Here is a 12,004-nt window from a genome sequence, read left to right on the forward strand (position 1 = left end):
GGGCCTGTCCCTAAGCACTCCTGTGTCCCTAGCACACAGTCCTAGCACTGGCCTATTTGTGTCTGCTAAGTACAACAGAATGACGCCCACATTAACCCTGCTGCCAGTGGTCTAAGTAAGTATTTTTTTCCTTTCACTTTAAGAAATGAGGATTTTCTGGGTAGTCGTAGGGCACACCTTTAATCCCAGCACTCAGGAAGCAGAGGCAGGAAGATCTCTGTGTTTGAGGCCAGCCTGGTCTACAGAGTGAGTTCCAGGACAGCCAGGGGTACACAGAGAAATCCTGTATCAAAAACAAACAAACAAACAAACCCCCAAAAAAGAAAGAAGCAGAGAAAGAAAAAGAAAGAAAGGGAGGAATCTTAACACATTGCCCAGGCTGGACCACAAACTTCCGAGCTTACACAATCCTCTTGCCTTTGCCTGCTGAACAGCCAGGCTCACAGGTGGAGTGGAGCCAGACAGCCCTGAGAGCCCCTCACACTTTCGCAGTCTCTGTGCACAGATTTGATTATGGATCAGAAATGTGAAGATGTGAACCGGGCCTGGTGGCATAGGCTTGTAACCCCAGGCTATTCAGAGGGGTGATGCAGGAGGATTGAGTCCAAGACCTGTTTGGGCAGCTTAGTGAGACCCTGACTCAAACCACAGAGCAGTATAAGGAAGGGCTAGAGAGCAGTCAGTGGAGGATGCTCATCTGGCTTGTGTAAGGCCCCGTGGGTCAATCCTTAGCTCCAGAATGTGGAGAGAGGAATAGAGCTAGTGATGGTGCCCCTCATGGAACTGTGAGAATAGCAGAGGCTCAGCACTGAATGGGAGAGGTGCCCATGGCCTCTCAGAGTGCTGGGTTTGCAACTTCTGGATATAAGGATCCTTTGCCAAGGTCAGAAGTGTGTGTGCATGGGTGCTAGCACTGTACTTCCTGGAGGTCAGCTCCCGAATGCAGCTGATCTCCTATGGCAGCGTATGAGATCAAATGACCCTTTCACAAGGGTCACCTAAGACAAATATTTCTGGTGGTCTTAGGAACTGACACATGGCTCCTTTATCCGCCTCCAGGTGGATATCCACATGCAGATATGCCACATAAGAAGTACCCAGTGTTATGACATCATAGCACCAACCCCATCACATATACCCTGAACAAATGCAATACAAGTGTATGTGACAGGGTTGGTGCCATTATGTGCTTAAGTGGGACAGTCACACATGTGGAGAGCAGCAGTATCGGGGGTAAAATGACACTTCATGAATTTTAATTACTGGGTAATTGTAAAATTATGTACTGTAAAACCATTAACTACTGCATATATATATATATATATATATATATATACACACACACACACACACATGCATATATATATATGTGTGTGCATATATACTTGCATATATATGTGTGTGTGTGTATATATATATATATATATATATATATATATATATATATTGATCAGTCTCTCTTTCTTTTTTTTTTTTTTTTTGGTTTTCCGAGACAGGGTTTCTCTGTGTAGCTCTGGCTGTCCTGGAACTCACTCTGTAGACCAGGCTGGCCTCGAACTCAGAGATCCACCTGCCTCTGCCTCCCAAGTGCTGGGATTAAAGGCGTGTGCCACCACACCCGGCATGATCAGTCTTTTTATATTCAGTTGTGGTTGGTGTGAATACCAGCCCCCTTGTGATAGTAACAACTATGAACACAAGCCCAGAATGGTAAATCATAGGAACCCTTAGTGAACTGTACTGACCGAACTCTACCGTGTTTCGCCTTCTGTATTATTAGAGCTATTGTTATATATTACTTTCATCAGAAAAATATCCCATGACAATAGATCCTATAGAGAAGAACGTTAAGAAAATATACTGAGGATTTTTAACAGTGTGGTTTTGCCTCAATAATTACAGCAGGAAATGTTATTTGTTGTGAAGTTCTGTCAGCTGCATCTAAAAAGCTAAAGAAAATTCAATGCCATTTTGGTAGCAAGCATCTGAGCTTTGCCAGCAAGGATACCAGCTATTTTAGAAGCAAAGCTGATGGACCCAAAAAAGCCAGAATTGACACTGGTGGCCTGTACCACAGACAACATGTTGCAGAATTGCAGCTTCATCCTTGGCAGCTCACAGAATTGCCGGACTACGGAACCTCACACCTCTGCTGGGGATTGACCGTTGCCGGCAGCCACACGCAGGGTTCAAGTTAGGCTCGGAGGCTAGTTTGTTTCCAATTGAGGGCAAGTTCCTTAGCTAAGGACACTGTCTACAGAAGAAGAGATGACTTGTGAAGTGGAAATTTCTGGTTTCTTTGGAAACTCAGCTGTGTCATATGATGTTTTTCTGGGAGCTGGCTGTGAGAGGATGTTATATTGAAGCAGACGCTTGAGAGGGCATATGATGTTTTGCTGGGTCATGTTGAGCTTTGAGCTGTTGCTATGTATTGTGATGCTATACAGGACCTGGTTGCCCCAGAGACAAGAGAGTTTGCACATAGACCCAAGTGATGCTAGGTCACCTTGCCCCCCAAGTTATCCCTGATTAGTGAATAAAGACGCTGACGGCCAATAGCTGGGCCAAAGAGACATAGGCAGGGTTTAAGGTTCCAGGGCTTGGGGTCAGAGGAGAACCATGATGAGAAGAAAGTGGAGAGGAGAAAGCTCATCATGGGTTAGATGAGTCATAGAATAATGGCCACGTGGGTTGACTAATTGGAGTTAAGAGCAGCCCAGACAAAACATGGTAAATTATATAATAGGATTATTGGCTGGGAAATAAACATCATAGCATAAAGGACAGATATCTGCCTAGCTCTATGCCAATTGAGACTTACTATAATTATAAAGGTTGTGTGTGTCTTTTATCCAGAAACTAAATGGTCGAAGACAGGACAGGGTAGAAACCCCAGATTGGGATTAAATTTTTCTACAACAGGAATGGATGCTTGAGAGGGTGCCTGATGTTTAGAAAGAATATAAATATCACCCTACAGACAGTGAGAGGACACTCTTGCATTGCCTTGCCTTGCAACACTATATTGGTCTTTGCTGGCCATATAACCCTTCATTAGTTTTCATAGAGAGAAATGCACCAAAGAGCTTCTTGTGGTATTCCAATGGATTCTGTCTGCTTCTGTTGACTGCCAATTTGGTGGAGCCTTGTGGTTCCTGCTGGATTGAAACACTGCTACTGATTCACGTTTGGAGTTTGCTATTGAACTGAGCTGCTGGTATCCTGACAACAAAGATTAGAATCACCCCAGAGAACGACTTCTAAACAGGTCCGTGACCCCTTTTTCCTATTAATCTTTTTTCTCCACCACCTCTGGTCAGAGGGCTAAAAGGGAGGTTGAAGCATTTAAGAACTCTAATCAAAATGGTTTTACAAGATCTAAGCCTACAGACATACCTGCTGATAGTCTTGGTCAGGGAATCCAGGAAATTAAACCTACTCCATTTCTAGTGTTTCCTAAGCACCTCCTCAAAACATGGCAAAGTCCACCATTTACACAGGGTTTCTCTGTGTAGCCCTGGCTGTCCTGGAACTCACTCTATAGACTAGGCTGGCCTCGAACTCAGAGTGTACAGACATTGCAAACTCTTCAAGGTCACTGGTTTATGCGAGGTATAAATGATGGTGACTTTAAAGATGATTCTTTTCTGCACACTTCTTTTTTTGTTTTTTTTTGTTTTTGTTTTTGTTTTTTTTTGTTTTTGTTTTTGTTTTTTTTTTTTTTGAGACAGGGTTTCTCTGTAGCCCTGGCTGTCCTGGAACTCACTTTGTAGAAACGACCAGGCTGGCCTCAAACTCAGAAATCCACCTGCTTCTGCCTCCCAAGCACTGGGATTAAAGGTGTGCGCCACCACCACCCGGCTTCTGCACACTTCTTGAATCAATAGCTACTGCATGTGATGTATTTGATGCAGTCAGGTCATTTCTGAAAGACCGTAAGATCTCTTGGGGAAAGGTTTGTGGTGTTCGCATGCAGTGCGCCAACCAGCTGTGCTAGGATGTCAACCCGGATTTCAATATCTGGTACTGAACAAGTCACCAAAAGTCACCAGAACTCGCCATAAGAGCCACTGGCAAATATTGGCGATGAAGACCCTGCCACAAGAGGTTACAGGAAGAGAATGAAAAGCATCCTAAGTGTTGCGGATTTTATAAAGAGAGCACTGTGGGACCGGTAGTGTGCTCTGAACAAAGCCCTATTGTTTCACACTGACGTGAGATGGTTGCTAGGAGACTGTTTTAAAACATGCTTTTGAGCTTCATGATGAACTCAACATATTTTTAAATCAGAAAGCAAGACTGCAGTTCGAAGCGCTTGTCAGTGATAAAAAGAGAATTACAGAACGGAGCTTATTTGGCGGTTCATCTTTGCCATCTTGAACGAGATAAATTTATCATGGCAAGGACCAAATGTAATGTGCCTTGATTTGTCTGAAAAGATATGGTCATTCCAAATGAGATTTTGGCTTTGGCAAAAAACATAGGTGTTTGGGGGGGTCTTTCTTCTGGCCAGCCTGGGACAGGTGCTTCAAGTCCACCATTTACACAGGGTTTCTCTGTGTAGCCCTGGCTGTCCTGGAACTTACTCTATAGACTAGGCTGGCCTCGAACCCAGAAATCCGCCTGCCTCTGCCTCCCAAGTGCTGGCCACCATTTCTTAAATGTCTGCTAAATCAGACTCTCTAGCAACTTGGGAGGCAGAGGCAGGCAGATTTCTGAGTTTGAAGACAGCCAGGGCTACACAGAGAAACCCTATCTCAAAAAACAAAACAAAACAAAAAGCCTGTCTCATGGTAATAAAAAGCCTGCCTGCTCTCTCTATGACCCGTCCAGCAGGTCCAGTTATCGAGGGTCTCTAGGAGACCTTCTCCTAAGAACCAAATGGGGGGAGGGAGAGACGAGAACCAAGTGCAATGAACGACATAAAGAAGCAGTCTGATTAGCATCAAGGTCTCACTGTATTGAGCAAGGCTCAAGGCTTAAATGCACAAGCAAAAGGAGAAGTACTCAGCAGGAGGAATGGGGCAGCAGAAATTTTTCTTTTGGCGACTACACGGGGAAGCAGGAACTTGGTGGTATCAGGGTACATCTTGTGGTCAGGACATCCTGCGCTGACTTAGGGCTGGAACAATCTGTGGTTGTTTTCGAAGCTGTGCGTTGGTGGCCCGCTTTTGACCCCCTTTTCTTCTAGGGGGGAGAGGCCCAATTCGGAGATCAGGACAATAGTGTTGTCTTAATAGCTTCCAACATCTCTACTCTCTGTTCTCTCTCTCTCTCTCTCTCTCTCTCTCTCTCTCTCTCTGTCTCTCTGTTTTCTCTCTCTCTGTCTGTTTTCTCTCTCTCTCTGTTTTCTCTGTCTGTTTTCTCTCTCTCTCTCTGTTTTCTCTTTCTCTCTCTCTCTGTTTTCTCTCTCTCTCTCTCCTCCCACCCTTGTCTACCCTTTGTTCTCTCTACTCTCTGCTCGGTTCTCTCATTGTCATCGTTCCTGGTTCTTGTACTTTTTCAGAATACATGATCACATGGTATCCTAAGCATCTATTTTCAAAAGTTCACAAGTTCAAACATAAATTCAAATCATAAATAGAATAAGAAGTTACAATACATGTTTACATGTGTTTCCATTAAGACTAGTTATCTAATTAAACATTCACTATCTGTCACTAGCTCCATAGGTTCATTAAGAGTTTAAAACAGGGGCTGGTGAGATGGCTCAGTGGGTAAGAGCACCCGACTGCTCTTCCGAAGGTCCAGAGTTCAAATCCCAGCAACCACATGGTGGCTCACAACCATCTGTAACGAGACCTGGCGCCCTCTTCTGGAGTGTCTGAAGACAGCTACAGTGTACTTACATGTAATAAATAAATCTTTAAAAAAAAAAAGAGTTTAAAACAATTATTATGTCTTAGGTTAACATGGTTTTATCAAAAGGCAAATCACCTGCCTAATGTCTCATTAGTTTTGAGGTCTTATACAGATACAGATAAATCCAGTTTGTTTTGTTTTTTTGTTTTGTTTTGTTTTGTTTTTCGAGACAGGGTTCTCTGTGTAGCCCTGGCTGTCCTGGAACTCACTCTGTAGACCAGGCTGGTCTCGAACTCTAGAAATCCACCTGCCTCTGCCTCCCAAGTGCTAGGATTAAAGGCATGTACCACCACTGCCCAGCTCCAGTTAATATTTTATCTTATGTCCTTGCACCTACACTAAATTGTCCATACCCAGTTTATGACCTGATACTGATTTTACAGCTAGCCTAAAAAGAATGTTTTCCCTGATCATAAATCTATTTCAAGCCTTTCTATCTTAGTGCAATTAGCCCATGACACATGAAGGTTCACAGAGCCCTAACTGCAGCCTTTTTACATAGAGAATTCTAAATTACCTGTATAAATTTAGGAGTTCTATAAAAATTAAGAAAGTTCTAAAAAAATTAAGAAATCATCTAGTTGTCTATATAGCATTACTACAAGAGACTGCAGCTTCATTTACCTGCAGAAAATCTCCTCAATAGGGTGGGCTAATGACCAGGGATCATAATGCTGTTTAATAACATCAGGAAAGACATCATAACAAGAATCAGTTCTGAGCTGAACTTTCTAAAAGCCTTGCAATTTCAGACTTTATCCATTGCAGACATACAAAACAATGGAGGGAGCAGTGTCAGAAAACTCGCCTGCTTTTTCTGGCTCTCCTAGACGGCTTCTGACAGGAGGCTCAAGGGCATGGTGCTGGTGATAGCTTGGCTTTGGTGAAGGCCTCTTGGCTGGGTTACAGTGCAGTAATGGCATTAGTGGGAGGTGGGCAACAAGCCACACTGCTGCACAGAAAACCAGTGAAGGGCCAATCTCCAGCATCATCACTCTACCTAGCCTTAAAGACCTTAAAGGCCCCACTGCCGCCCAATAGGATGCCATGCCTTGAACACTTGAAGCCTTGAACACATGAAACCACGGAGAAGCACATGGGTCACATGACCACAGCAAAAGCACGTCTGAGTTCAGGCCTCTATTCATTAAGTTCAATGGGTCTCAGATCCTTCCCACTGTCACTTAAAGATAATTTGTGACTTGCTGGGGGTGGGGCACAAGAGAGGTAGAGCAGAATGAAATGGAGGCATGGTGTATTCACTTAGTGCCTGAATTTCAGCCACGGGCCCCTGGGAAGTAAAGGGAGCGTGCAAAGGCTCAGAGGGTCACCGATTCTCAGTAAGTCATCCTAATACAATCAGTGAGGGGCTCGGAGAACTAGCAGGGAGAGCCAACATCAAAGGGTTGGGAACACACAAGCCCATGTATCCAGGTGCCACCAGAAGCAGGGTCCTGCCTTTTTCTTCTAATTCTGTGCTGGGAGCTGAGCTCAAGGACCTGTGCATTCAAAGGCATGCTCTACCACTGAGATATGCCCAGGCCGTGCCTATCACTGAGTTCCAGGTAACATGGTTCCTCGTGGGAGGAGCCTGCTAGCCCTATGACTCCCTTCCCTGCCTCCAATCTCACTCCTCGTCACTGGTCACTGTGATCACCATTGCTTCCTTTTGTTAACACACACACACACACACACACACGTATATACAATTTATGAGTCTGGGTGTTTTGGCTGCATGAGCCTTTGATAGACATTTTAAGATCCAAATCATGAAAACCAGAGAACCCCATTTTTCAGCCATGCAGCGTTCGCTGACGGTAGAGAGAAATCAGTACTGACAGGAAGCAGGCTTGTCACTTCTTTAATTGCATAGGTAAGATATCACTTCTGATCCCCACACTCTTCTGCATGGGCCAACATGAAAACCGAGGTCACCTGCTGTGTCTTACAGTGGTGCATCAGGACCCAGAAACACAAGCATGCTTTCCTGGAGGTCACTAGGATGAAATGGACAAGATCCTTGCCAGAGTCCCAGCTCACCTCCACAAAGCACGTGCTGACCCTGGGTGCCTGTGCCTGGGTGCCTGTGCTTCTTCTGCAGCAGCCCCTGTCCCTCACCCAATGAAGTGCCTATGGTCTCTCCAGTCCTGCAGGTTGTCTGCCCCTCTACAGCCTCACTTTCTCTGCTTTGTTTGCCCACCTGTGTGCTGGGAGCTCAGCCCACGGCCTGTTTCCTGTAAGATCTAGCATGAAGTGGGACAGCACACAGGAACTGTACCACCTGGACCCCTTCCTTGGTCACAAGGTGGCCCTGAGGAGACCCCACTTCAGTGTCTTATGAAGCAGCAGCACAGGGTAGAAGCGTGTTCTTACAGAGTGGACAAAGACATTCTCTGGGTCGGGACAATAGCGGAGAAGCCCATGCCCGGCAGGCCACTGCCTTACTGTCTTCAGATTTTGGGACAGTGAGTGTAAAGCCCTTTGACAAGACATCAAAGTTATCTGCTAGACCACCTCCTAGGGAGATGTCACATAGCTTAAACCCCCTGCTGAGTCTTTCTGCTCATGCCTGTCACTTACTTACTGCTCGGTTAATAGGCACCACACAGCATCTCCATTTCTTCCAGGCCTTTCTCAGCTGCCTAGCTAGGAGTGCTGAGATGATGGGTGTCACAGAGCCACCTCAGGGCAATGTGACCAGAGGCTGCATCTCACTAAACATGTAGCAAGTCATTAAAGGAAAATATGGAGAGGCGTGTGGTAGGTCACTCAGGAGGGAAAAGCATGAAGATCAAACCCTCAGGGTCAGCCTGGCCTGCTCAGTGAGACCCTGCCTCAGAAAAGGAGAGCTGTGGTGCGGTTCAGTAACCTGTGTGTTCCACATGTGCAGACCCTTAGGTTCAAAACATAACGGGGGGGGGGGGTAGGGGGAGAGAGACAGAGACAGAGAGAGAGAGAGAGAGAGAGACCGAAATAAACATGCAAAAGCGTGTGATGCCGGGGCGGTTTATTTCTTCCTTGCCTATGACACTCAGTGGCTTCCACGGGCCTTCTTGTCCTGAGGAGAGGAGCCACCCAATAGCCTGCAGGAAGTAGACACCTCAGACAGGAGGTCTACGCCATAGATTCTCCCAGACTCTGGCGGTTGGTGGTAGCCAGAAGCTGCACATCACCATAGCTAAAATCATGGCCAATCAGTAGGTCTCCCTGAGAGAAGCGTCTCAAGCAAGTGTCGTCCGGAGGAGCTGTGACATGCTGTGTGCTTCTTCTCTCCAGGGTGGCCTGGAGAAGGCCCCGCATCCTCCTGTTCTCCTTGGCAGTGGACTCCAGGACCATTTCAAGCTCACCTTCCATATTTCTGGAAAAGAAAAGGAGGAAGGGGCTGAAAACAGCAGCTGAACCAGTCAGGGCTGGAGGTGGCCCAGTTAGTCAAGGACCTGAGTCTGGACCCTGGCGGCTTGCTGATCACTAGCCTGGAGCACTCTAGGTCCAGTAAGACCCTGTCTCAAAAAACAGGGGAGAGTGCTTGTGGAAGATCCTGATGTCAACTTCTGGTCTTCACACATGTGCACATGTGCCAGCACACATGTAAAAAGACACACACACACACACACACTTCTTACAAAAGAAATGTCAATAGCCTGTGTGAGTCCTGAAGCAATAAGATCTCCAGTGATGGATGCTTAGGGTTCAAGTGCCAGGGGAGAGGACTTTGATGCTTGCACCACAAAGACTCATAGTGAAGGAGAATAAGGTCGGAAAAAACAATGACTAGATATTGATATATTTAGTGATCGCCTTAAAGCACTGCCTGTCAAGCATGACTTCACCTGCGACCCGGAGCAGAATGACCTGGAGAAAAGGTCAGAATGGCCGTTGCCCTTAACAACCTGCCGACTGCCCCGACGGCCCCGACTGCCCCGACTGCCCTGTATGCATCTGTGAAAGCTTCCTTGCCGACTCCACTGTGTGGCTTTAGAAGATAAATGGGAATGCAAACTACACCCAAGATGGAGGCCTTTCAGGAGCTGACCTGGCTCTGGTCCCCTGTTGATATGTCCCTGGTGTCTCACGGTGTGTACTGGCACCAAGTGTCACACTGCACCCCCGATCTGTTCGGTTAGGTGATTCACACTACACTGGTGAGTTACCACACACTGCCAGAGCTCACAGAGAAGTGGCTCCCATTGCAGCCCCATCCCTACCAGTCTCAAGGTGTCCTCCGATGGCCCTTGTCTGGGCTGGGGTGTGACCAGGAGGGAAGAACCTAGGGCAAAAACACTGTGCCCTTGAGAGCATCTGGAAGGGGAGCCATTTCTAACAGATGTGACCACAGCCACTCCATGGTACACAAGTGCTTGCAATGGGGAAGACAAGCTGTGAAGAAAAGGGGCATGAACTCCAGCTGGCTGCCTCGGCTTCCCCAGCTGGTCCCTGCTGGATGCTGTGCATCTGATGACGTCACCTCTGTTCTTTTACTTGAAGCCTCCCTTGATTGGACTCTGCCCTGCACGGGACTCCATCTGGCTGCCTCACTCAGTTTCTGTGGCATATTTGGAACACCCAATATGATATCTATCTGTCTGTCTTATCTATCTGCCTACCTACATATATATCTACCCACTGCTACTAACCCCTTTACTGAGGCTTGCTATCTGCTTAGTAAACTCATCCGTTCCAGACTGAATCTGGCTGTGGGAGATCATGCCCTGGACCACACAGAACCAATTATTATGTCAACTTAAAACAACAACCAAGGGGACTAAAGTAAAAAAGAGAACCTCTGCATATTTCTCAAATGTAACGATCACATACAGACCATATAACTATGAACTGAATATTAAGAAAATTAATTAAACTGTATGTATAAATGTTCAGTCTCAAATCCTGAAACCAATGGCTCAGGTGCTAATTTATCATATCAGAGCAGACCTGGCCACTAGGTTCTCCCAGCATCCCTCAATACCTACCTGTTACAAGGCATGGTTAGCATACCCTGCTCCCTGTCCTAAACTTCTCCAGCTCCCTTCCCTCCGCTGCCCTTCCCTGTATCACCCAGCCACTTTGGTTACCCGCCCCTTTCTGTATCTTCCCCCTCTTGGCTGCTGCACCTGGCTCAGGGTCATGACCACTCTGGACTCTCTCAGATGTGTCTGCCTCTGGCTCTGCTCTCCATTGTATCTACAATAAACTTTCTCCTCTACCAGAGGAACAGACACGCCTTTTCTTTATTTCTTTTTTTCATTCAATAAATTTGCTAAGGCCAAGAACTTACTTGAAAAGAAATGACAAGCCAGATTTACCAAAGACTCAAACAGAAGAACTGCAAATGAAGCTCACGTTGCAGGAGCAAAGCCTCAGGGCTGGGGAAGCCCAACACTGGGCGCTGATGAAGAGAGACTTAAACAGAAACTCTGAGCACAAAACAGACAGACAAAACACGGAAAGTGTCAACCAGGACGGTGAACAGACAGAAACTTTGAAAGGAACCAAGTACCAAAGTATCAAGAGCGCCTGACCGCCACAGAACCTGAGTTCCACAAGCATGCCAGGAGGCAATGAGGAGTGCGCATGCACGCGCACACACACACATACACACACTCTACACACAGACACACTACACACAGACAGACACACTACACATAGACACACATATACACACGCATGCATGCATGTGCGCACACACTAGAGAGATGGCTCAGTGACTAAAAGTGCTTGCTGTGCAATCATAAGGGCTGGAGTTTGGATCCCAGCCCCAAATAAAAAGCCAGGCACCGAAAACACACTTATAACTCAAGCTCTTAGGTTGGCAGAAGAACGGATCGTGGGGCTGGCTGGCTTCCAGCATAGCGGAGAAAATGCAAGCCTCAGGATCAGGGAGAGGCCCTGCTCACAGGAACAGGTGCAACTGACAGAGAAGGCCCCAGGCTCTTCTGGAGGTGCTCCTCCTGCATGGTGCTCCCACACTTACCTTTTCTGCTGCAGCGCCTCATCCAGGACCTCCTGCTTTTCCTGCAGCATCCGATGTAGGTGCTTCACCTCCTTCTGGTACTGAGCTGCTTTGCCGGCAAAGTCCTCCTGCTGTTCCTTCAGGCGGTGATGGATGTCCCCCAGCTTCAGTGCCGCCTGCTTCTTGTATCCC

General features: G+C 46.7%; 1 protein-coding gene across 2 annotated transcripts in view; it reads right to left on the minus strand.

The window, feature by feature from the left end:
• Positions 1-8,837: 8,837 nt before the first annotated feature.
• Cep89 (centrosomal protein 89) overlaps positions 8,838-12,004 on the minus strand; it is a 44,318-nt gene continuing 41,151 nt past the window's right edge. Inside the window, exons 18-19 of one of the 2 annotated variants that reach the window (XM_021167138.3) lie at positions 11,834-12,003; positions 8,838-9,220 (exon numbers count right to left, since the gene is read on the minus strand). In XM_021167138.3, coding sequence (XP_021022797.1) covers positions 8,977-9,220; positions 11,834-12,003 — 414 coding nt within the window. In that variant the 3' untranslated portion in view covers positions 8,838-8,976. Of the gene's footprint in view, positions 9,221-11,833; position 12,004 lie in introns of those variants that run through there. The other variant, XR_015047978.1, reaches the window with a different exon arrangement.

This window comes from Mus caroli, unplaced genomic scaffold (assembly GCF_978045245.1).
Source record: "Mus caroli unplaced genomic scaffold, Mus_caroli_1 scaffold_8, whole genome shotgun sequence".
NCBI lineage: Eukaryota > Metazoa > Chordata > Mammalia > Rodentia > Muridae > Mus > Mus caroli.